The 9,727-nt window shown below is 51.0% G+C and overlaps 1 protein-coding gene across 1 annotated transcript in view; it reads right to left on the reverse strand.

Annotated features, from left to right (window-relative positions):
- Window positions 1-302: 302 nt before the first annotated feature.
- RAD21L1 (RAD21-like 1 (S. pombe)) overlaps window positions 303-9,727 on the reverse strand; it is a 10,263-nt gene continuing 838 nt past the window's right edge. The window contains exons 2-13 of the mRNA XM_010135047.1: window positions 9,311-9,440; window positions 8,187-8,286; window positions 7,198-7,304; window positions 6,653-6,838; window positions 5,959-6,060; window positions 5,333-5,443; window positions 4,141-4,370; window positions 3,095-3,197; window positions 2,200-2,339; window positions 1,435-1,521; window positions 1,065-1,142; window positions 303-512 (exon numbers count right to left, since the gene is read on the reverse strand). Of these exons, the coding sequence (XP_010133349.1) occupies window positions 303-512; window positions 1,065-1,142; window positions 1,435-1,521; window positions 2,200-2,339; window positions 3,095-3,197; window positions 4,141-4,370; window positions 5,333-5,443; window positions 5,959-6,060; window positions 6,653-6,838; window positions 7,198-7,304; window positions 8,187-8,286; window positions 9,311-9,440 (1,584 nt within the window). The remainder of the gene's footprint in view (window positions 513-1,064; window positions 1,143-1,434; window positions 1,522-2,199; window positions 2,340-3,094; window positions 3,198-4,140; window positions 4,371-5,332; window positions 5,444-5,958; window positions 6,061-6,652; window positions 6,839-7,197; window positions 7,305-8,186; window positions 8,287-9,310; window positions 9,441-9,727) is intronic.

Raw genomic sequence — 9,727 nt, forward strand, 5'->3', positions numbered from 1 at the left:
AAATCATTTAACCTCCAACGCTCACATAAAACCCCTCACGCTGTGAGTCCCCGGCACAGAACGTGTATTTTAGCAATAATTTACTAACAGAAGAAGTAACTGCTCGGCACATCAACAGAGGTATTAAAAACAAACCCTAGCCAGCGCCTCGGTGAGCAGCGCAGGGCACAAGGCCAGTCGGTGGCCGTTGGTGGAGGAGGTGTGGAGGTGAGGCAGCTCTGCTCGCTTTCCCCAGCCATCCCCCTGTTCCTCCAGGACACCTATTCGCCGAAAAACGAAGAGGAAGATTTACTTCCATCGGCTTATGCCAATAGCACGCGATTTCCAGGCGCCTTGAATGAAGGGCCGGCGCTGGCAGTGATGTCGGCGAAGGGAGCGCTCTGGCGCAGCTCGAGGACCGCCTGCTTCTTCAGGACCAGCATGACGTAGAAGGTGGCAGCGGCCTCTTTCCGGGTGCGTTTCTGGCAGAGCTCCCGAAAGCTGACGGAGCTCACGCCGCATCGCTCCAGGTGCTGCAGGGAGGGACGGGGGAATTGGTCAGGTCGGCTTCCCGCCAGGACGGGATGGGGCAGACCGTCCCTGAGCTCCTCCCAGCCCGAGCTCCAGGGTGCCGAGGTTGTTAGTTCTCCTTTAACAGCTACGCTTCTATGGCAGGATTAATTTACAGCGCGGCACAGGACCCGAGAAACGCTTTCACTTAAAATCGCTGTTAAAAACCCAGGAAGGTTGTGGAGTCCAACTCCAGCACTTCTGGCCCAAAGTCTGGGGTGTTTTGAGGACAAACCACACCCTCATCCTCACCTCTCCATCACCTCCCTCCCTTCTCCCTTCGGCCACCCGGCACCTTGGACTTGAGAACTGACCCGACGGAAAAGACTTTTTTGTTGGTTTTTCTACCCGCCCCCAACCAGACCAACGCCGAAGCACCAAACCGCTCGGCCAGGCAAAGAGGAGGTAAGAGCACGGCGTGTTCATCAGCGGAGGGTCAAGGGGGTTCCCTAACACGGCCTGGCTGAAATCAGCAACCATCTTCGGCACCTGACCTCAGTCCCCAGCGCCGGTACCTGTAAAGTTTTCAATAACTGGAGAGTTCTTCTGTTCCACCGCTTCTCTTCGCTGTCTTTCTTGTTCCTCGTCGGCTCCTGGAGAGGAAACAGAGCAGAAGATGTCAAAACCACCCACTGTGACGACAGAAGGGATGAGACTTCTGGCCTAGCTGAAATCCCACGGGGGCTGGGCGATCCGAGGGCCATGCTTGGCGTGTGGGGGAGCTCTGTGGTCACCCCGGGCCTGTGGAGCAGAGAACAGACCGCTCTGAGGTTCTGTCACCAAACCGCAGGGCACGATCGAGAGGCCATCGCTGCTTTTAAGAACTTCTGAGGACGAATGTGGTTCTCTGCTGAAACCAGAGGTGCCAGCTAGGGGCACACGTACCTGGGTGGACTCAGCTGGCGCTGTCTCAGCTGCTTGGCCCAGGCAGGGGTTCTCCAGCGAGGAGATCTGGGAGAACGCCGTCCTCTCCTGTGGGAACAGGACACACCGTCAGCTGCGTTACCATGTACACGCACGGCGTTAGTCCTCAACTGCCCGGTTCTGCTCAAACGATTCTTGGGAATAACCCTCTCCCAAACTGACTGTCCAGTCGCCGTTCTGCCGCCGCTTGGCTCGGCTCACGGGGAAGGCCCTTGCTCAGGGTTTGTCCTACAGCAGGTCTGTGCCTGCGGGCCTGGGGCAGGCGCAGTTCCCATGTTTCCTGTCCCATCATCAGGCCCTATTTTGTCTTTTTCCCTTTTTTGAGCCTCTCACTCCCTAATGTGTCCTTCACGTTATGAATAGTGATGGCAGAGGGATGGATCGTTATTGCTTAAGTATTTCCTCGGTGTCAGACCCAGGAGATCAGTTTCACCCCGCATCCAGAGGATCGTGTTTCCCTCCTCAGCACAAAGCGATGGGTTCATACGGAGGTTTCATTTACTTGGTGATTAGACTGTGACCTGCGCTGATTAACAGCAGTTTAATTAATCATTCACCCACTGCGAGAGGTTATCTAGAAACTTCCATGGCACAGGACACTTCATGCTGTATCCACATCCTTTCCAAACAGATCGGGGGTCTCTTAAGGTGTTTGAGACGGGAGCCTGGCAGCAAGGGAAGCCAATAAACACAGCGAGGTCATGAAAGCCTATGGGAAGCACTCACGAGGGTTTCACCACAGTGACCAGCGGGTTCGTGGCTGTAGTTCTGTGCTGGCAGCTTTGACAAGTCATTCCTGATTATTTTCTCTGTCTCCGAATGAACTGACTCCTGCAGGGAACTGGGCTCTTCCATCATCGGCATCTCTGTGTGGACAAAAACAAGGGCGAAGAGGAAATGACTGTCTTTACAACCAGTGCCGAAACCCAAAAATCACACCCTGGCTCGCCACCTGTGAGAGTAAGAGCCAGAATGAGTAAATACTGCACAAACACCAGCCCCACCAGGGGCACGGAAGAAGAAGAACCTCCCAAGGGAGTCCTTCCTTCCCTAAAAGACCTTTGGGGATGTGCCGGAGGAAGTTCCATCCGGGGCAGGGCTACAGGCTGTAGCAGACAGCGGAGCAGACCCAACACCTCCTCCGCGGGTCTAAAATGGGCCTTTTCTTCTTGCTGGGCCTTAACCCCAATCTTCCAGCCCCCAGCAGAAGTTATTGACAGGGCAGAAGTTATTGACAGGGCAGAAGTTATTGACAGGGATTCAGGACGTGGAAAGTGCTTTGAGTAAACCCAGCGGAAGTGGGAAGCTTGTTTTTAAAAGAAAAACACAAATCTGCAGTTTTGAAGAGAAACCAAAGGTGAAACCAAAAAAACCTCCTCGTGCCGCGGGGAAGAAAAAGACTTGCATTGCGTTTGTGATCCAAGGAACGAAGGAAGAGCAGAGCACTTAGAACACCGGACTTCAAAATAATTAACTGCCAGTTTCCTTGACTTTGAGCTTTTTTGGCCCCTGCTTTGCAGATTGCTGCACACCAACACCGTGCACAGATCCCGCAGACGTTGTGTAAAACAGAAAACATTTTCTAGCAGCTCATTCTGCCACACCACCATTAACCTGTTACCTGTGACGTCTGGCTCTTTCCTGGTCTCCTCCATGTCAGCCTCCCCCTGTGTTCTGTTCCTTCTCATCGAAAATCCGGGACTCTTGAAGCATTTTGCAAACAACTGAAAACAATTGTTTTTATTCGTTTGCTTTCAGAACATCACGGCGGGTTGTTCACAGACACCAGCTCGAGGGTGTGAAGATGAGCTGTGCGTTAATTACCGCAACCCAGGATCTCGCTGGTTGAATTAGGTCATTCTGAAAACCTGCCGTTTATGTATGTTTTTAAAGGAAGAGCCTTCTGCAGCGTCAGCTCTGGCAGTGAACTGCGTGAAGCAGCAAGACAGGAAGAGCTGAGATCCTTTGTCCTTGGAGGTAGCAGTGAGGAAGGAAGGAAGGAAGGAAGGAAGGAAGGAAGGAAGGAAGGAAGGAAGGAAGGAAGGAAGGAAGGAAGGAAGGAAGGAAGGAAGCTAGGAAGGAAGCAAGGAAGGAAGGGAGGAAGGGAGGGAGGAAGGGCGGGCTTTCTCTCCCCACACCAGTGTTTTCTGTCCTCACAAAGCACAAGTCCTGGCTGTGCCTTTGACCCTGAGCGGCAATGACCCCACAGAGCTGTGCCTGCCCCCCAGGTCCCTCCCGGCCACCAGGCAGAGGAAACGGGGCAGATACACACGGGAACTGAACATAGTTCTCTCTGTGTGCTCCCCCATCCCCTGGCACACACCTCTTTTATCTTATCACCACCTCTAAACTCACAGCTCCTTCGGGGGACTATACGTGGGGACACAAGAGGCTTTAACAGACCCCGTTCCCACGGAATAACTGCGTTTTGCTTGTGCAAAGAAGCTCCATGGCCAGAGGGAAGGGAGGTCTGGCCCAGCCTCCAACTGGAGCGATAAAGCAAGCAGGAGCCTGGCAGCCCTTTGAAGCCACACAGACTTTCGACAAAGAGATTAGCGGAGAGTGTGAAAATAGCCATCGGGCACCCTTGGAACCGCCTGCCAGGCTGAACCCAGTTAGACCCAGGTGTGCAACACTCCTGCTCCTACACATGGACCCGGTCGTTACCTTCTGCAGCTCGGTGTGAAACACAGGCTGCGTGGCGTGGGTCAGGAGTTTGTCCACGCCGCCCCACTGCTTCCACAGCATGGTCTTTTTGGTCGGGGGTGCGAGGTCCAGCGTGGTGAGGGTGTCGGTGCTGTTGTTAAGCTGGTTGTAGATAGCGTTGCAGCTCAGTTCCTTGACGACATCCACAAGCAGCTTCCTCTTTCTTTTGTTTTTTTTCCTCTGGGTGACAGCTAAATAGAGCAGGTAGTGAAAACGAGTCTAGTGAGGTCCTTTCACAGGGCACTTAAGCGCAGAAAAAAGCACTGTGAATCAACCGGGGGCACTGCTGATCGCCCCCCACACCGCCCAGACCTGAGATCAGCATACGGTTTCTCCAGAAGCTTCCATAAAGGACACTGTATTCCTGCCCAGGACCCTCCCATCTGCTGCACCCCGCAGCCGTGTGACTGTTGTACTAAAGGACGGGGGAGGTGAGGGCTTGACAAAATACAGGACATCCCAGCAGGACGTCAGTCCCTGAGAAGGGAAGTGTTCTGAGAGCAGCTCGGGTGCCCCACAGCTTTCATTACCTCATCATCAATATCTGTACTCGTCAGTTTAACCCTTTAGCACTTTAACTAAGACATATGTAATAAACACAGGCACAGACTGTTTTTATCGCTCTAACTTCCTGAAGATTATTTTGGCAGGCTGGGAAGTTCCAGTGTTTGAAGTATTAATGTCAATGGGAACTTGTTTATTTGCTAACAGCCACTGAGGGGACAGGGGACGTTTGGATCTACCCACAGAAACAATGACATCTTTTCCTTTTTGGATCCTGTTAAAGTTGAAATACTACAAAGGCCAGGAAGTTTGAAGGTTGTTATTTTACACGTGAAGATCATTGCTGTGTCACTGGCAGTAAAAGCTCTTCAGCTAGAATGACCGTGACACTTGTGACCAGGCTGGGTGTGCGCTGCTGGCACTGGGGAGCAGCAAAACCTGATTTGGTACATCGAGGGGCTGTCAGCAAAGGCTGGGGCAGAGCAGATAAATAACCTGGTTTTGTATAAACGTTACCATAAACCAGGACTCTGACAGCAGGAGTGGGTGAGAGTTGAAGCGGGAATAATCTGTTTTGCAAATATTTTCACTAATAAGCCAAACAAACCCGGTTTATGCAAACACTTGGAGAAACCAGTCAAGTTCTGACCTGTCTCATCGACTGGCTCCAGCACAAACCCTTCTTCTTCCAGCAAAAGCACTGTCTCGTTCGTTAGGTGACTGACGTGCTTCATGGTGGTGTCTGCGTTGTTGGCCTCCACTACAAGAAAACCTGGCAAATAACCCAAACACAAAGTGTTTGGGGGAAAGGGTTCCATTTCGAACAGTATCTGTTTGCAGTTCAGGCACTGCGGGGCAGCACAGACACTTCTGCAGACATGAACTAGACCCATGCGAGGGGAGGCCGGTGCCACGGGTTCCCTGAAAGCTGCTCCAGAACTCTGAGTTTTAAAGTAACAGGGCGATGGGGGTAAAAGCATTTAAGATATAAAACAATATCCAGGAAGACTTTTCAAAAGTTTTTTTCATCAATTTCAACCCAAAAGAAAATTGACGACCCCTTTATGAAGTGCTAAAGCGTCCTTTGTCGCTGAAATACAACCCAGAGCCACTCCTAGGTGAAGCTCAAAGTTCCAGCACACCCCAATTCCATTCCCCTTCCCCTACAAAGGTGACATTGTCCTGTCTCAGCACAGGGTGGACCAATGGCACGTCCTGTTGACACAGGACCGGAGCACTGGCACAAGGGACGTGCAGCGGGCGCTGCAGACTCACCAGCTGGGCTCTTCCCCGGTGGGTCTGGTGACAAAGGACGTTCTTCCTCCACACGAGGCATGTCTCTGTCCAGGCCGTACTGCTCATCCCTCAGCAGGATTTCTTAAACACAAAGCACAGAGTTTTAATCACCTTCAACCCTAACAGCCACGAAAGAGCCCGGTGCAGCCCAGCGTCACCCTGTGAAGGTAAATTCTCTGCGAACAAGCTCAGCCCCCACAGTGGCACCGCTATCCCTAAGGGCACCAAAAGGAGAACATCGGGCTTAAATTCCAGATTTCCACCTTCTCTTTGAAAAGTACGATTCTGGTGTTGTTTATAGAAGGTCTAAATCTCTAAAGGTTCATGGGAATACTCCAAGCCCTAGAGCTGTTGAAGCCACTTTGGTATTACAATAATAAGGGGGGAATTGTTGCAGTATTTCACCTTTGAAAACAGAAATTCTTAAACATTAAGTATGAATCAAATGCCTTTAATTCTCAAAAATTGAAATATATCCTTTAAAATCAATTCACTTGGCAATTCCTGGCATCATAGATCTAGCGAGGAGTAGAAAAAAAATGAAGCAGGACACCAGCAGAAAAATACGAAGTTTGGGTTTGAAAACAATCACTTTCATGCTCTTGTTAGTTTTCCTGTAAGAATAAAAATATTTGGAGAGAAACCAATTCGGCTTCTCTGCGGCTGACCCTACCAATCATGTCAGCAGCGTCCTCCTCGTCCCCAAAGCAGTCCTGCTCCAGGCAGTAGGTATCCTCCTGCCGCGCAGACTTGCTGCCGCTCCTGCTCGCGGAGTTGTGCTCAGCCACCAGGCTGTTGCTGCTCGTTAACATGCCGCCGTCAAAGAAGCTCGCTCTTCTGAGCGTGTCTGACTCCTCGTCTGGAGAAACACAGGATTTCTGAGTCTTTGAGACATAGATTTTTCCATTTCCTAATTCTTTAAATAATTTTGAAAGGATTGTAAGGAATCCCAGAGCTCCAATGGAATCACCAATAAACAATTCGAGCTGATTCAGTAAAAAGCAGAAAACGTTGGGTTTATCCTCAGACCGCGGTATCACGTTTTATTAACCACTCACACAAAAATTTAGGCATAAGACGGTACAACAGGTCAACCCGCAGAGGTGCCAAACACAATTAACTACAGCTTTTGCACCGGTGGAACGGACTCAAATTGCACAAAACTGCGTAAATCACGCTTTTCCTTATGGAATAGTTCTAATTTCTAACTTCTCTCACCGAAGTTTCTATCACAGAGAAGTATGTTGCTGTCATAATCCTCTGTAAGCGTGATGTCCTCAGCTCTGCTCTGATTCAAGGTAAAATGGTCGGCAACGTCAATGGCACTGATGAAAAAAACATCATACAAAACAGAGGGTGAGCTGAGTCCCACCGACCATCCCGCTGGAATCAACCAAACCCCGAACCCCCAGGGGACAGAGCTCTGTCCCCTACAGCAAGGCAAGTCCCCGACCGATCCTCGCTCCTGAGGAGGCAGAACAGCTGATCCCCAAAGCCATTTGCTGTCAAGACATTTAATTTGTTTTATTGATAAAATTCACTGCTTTGAATTTCCTCGAAAAACTAAAAATAAGCGTATGGAAAGCAGGTGCCGTATATGTTTGTTAAAACCAACACCTCTAAGCCTCTGTGGAAATTGTTCTCCTGGACCTTTGGGGGCATCAGAGCCATCAGAAACACATCCTGGCCTCCTGCTTTTTATCGTTTTTTCTCCATTAATGCTGACCAGTGTCAGAAAAGCCAGAGGAATACTCTGGCTTTTCAGTGGGAGCCAAGCTGGCTGCTGCTGATAAAACACCCTGGCCCCGAGGAGCAACCGAGCCGAAATTCAACACGGTTACACGACGGAATGGTGCAACATGGCATGGTCACTGCCCAGAGCTTCCTCGGTCTGACAGAGGGTTTATACTTTTGTATATATTTATATCCTCTCTTGAGGGCAGAAAGTTGTTTGCAGGCTTCGTTCAGACAATTTAAAATCCTGAAGTCTAAATTCGCCTCATTATTTCATCGCGAACGTCTATTGGTTACACAGACTGTGAAGAGCTCTGCAAAAGCACCGTTCCTGTGGCAGGTAAAGCTGCCCCAGGATTCAGGAGAATTCGGCTGTTAAACCAAAATGATCCCATCTGAGTCCTGATCAGGCAACAGCACAGGTATCTGCTGAAAATACTGAATGAGCGGATCAAAACTAGGGGAGCATTTACTTCACATCGGGTAGCGGTGCCTCGAAATCATGAAATTCTTCAGGTAGCGTAATGGCCTGATAAGCAGCCTCAAAATTCTCTTCCGGAAGGTCAACCAGTCCTAAAAGAAACAGAGAACGTCACAGGACCAGTGCCAGTACAACCAAAGCCGTGTTCTCCCCGGCTCCTATCACCGGACCATAAACCCGTCAGGAAGGTCTGCTGCCATTTTAAGCAGCAGGGAGGGAATGCTGAGTCAGCGGGCACCGAAGGGGAATTAAACCCCTTCCTTCACGTCGATTTAACAGCTATTTTTCACAGGCAGCTCCAGAAAAGTCTGCTGCTACCGAGCCTGCAACACCGCAAACACATCGGGTTCATGAACAGCTACGTCAGGTCCTTGGAAGAGCCTCCGGGCTGACATCCAGCCTGGAGCCTGTCACACCGCTTCAGAGGAACCGCTGCGTTTTCCTGCTCTCCCCAGCTCCCGCAGAACGCTGTTCTGCAGCATCAAACCATTGTGAAGCGAGGCTGCCCGTACTGGGTAAGCAGAGAGTCCTGGAACAATCGGTGAGAAGGCAGCTCTGCAGGTCACCCCCCCCAGCCTCATGCTCATGGCAGGTTGATTTCTAAGCCGAAATGTTTGCAGACATTAACTAATGGTGATCACACCCGTGAGCAGGTATTTGCTGCTCTGCACAGACCAGGGCATGAAGCACCAAGGGCTGGCAGCATCCTGCTCCTCATCTTCATTTAGACCATGGAGCCTCCCCCAAGCACGGCAGACGCGCAGCCGGCTTGAAAGGGATCCCTCCTCACTGCTCCCCTCTCGCTGGCTACATGGCTACGGCTCAGAATGCGCTGTCAGACCTGGCAGTGACACACTGTTGGGCATGTTGTGAGTGTCAGCAGCAATTAAAATTAATTATCTAGCAATGGAGGCTGAATTCAAGCTTCTTCTCCTAGGATCTGCTTATTTTAAAAGAGTCAAAGGCCTGAAACAGCATTAAGCCAGACTAACCATCAGCAGTATCAGCGCTGTGTGTTCCGTTTCCTAACAACATTTAACAGAAATACCCCAAATCTACATTTAAAACGAGAGCCATAAAGGACGCGGATGGAAACGTGCAGAATTCCGAGCGTACCTGGGCGAAAGGCTGTCTTCATTTTGGTCAAAGCTTCGCTGCAGTCGGCCAGGAGGTACTTGGCTTTCCTGTGGTAGATCCGCACCACACCGAGCAGCAAGTGCCCAGAGGTCCGCAGCGCTATCGTAAACTGCGGAGAGTCAGAAAAGGCGTTCAGGAGTTGGGGGTTTTGTTTTTAAAAAAAAATTTGGCTGTGCCGAAGAGCGAGTCCTGAACCCGGTTAATCTCAACCGGCGCAAGGCAGGTGCTGGAATCGGGCTACCCACCACCAGGTATTTCCACGGAGAAAATAAATAAACCCGGGGCCTCCCGAGCTGTCGGTCAGGGTTGCTCACTCTCCCCTTGGCTGCGAATCCAGCGGCGACGCCGGCGGGGCGGGCCCACGCGCCGCCGGACGGCGGCCCGGGGCCACCCCGC

The sequence above is a fragment of the Buceros rhinoceros genome, unplaced genomic scaffold (assembly GCF_000710305.1).
Source record: "Buceros rhinoceros silvestris isolate BGI_N320 unplaced genomic scaffold, ASM71030v1 scaffold37950, whole genome shotgun sequence".
Lineage (NCBI taxonomy): Eukaryota > Metazoa > Chordata > Aves > Bucerotiformes > Bucerotidae > Buceros > Buceros rhinoceros.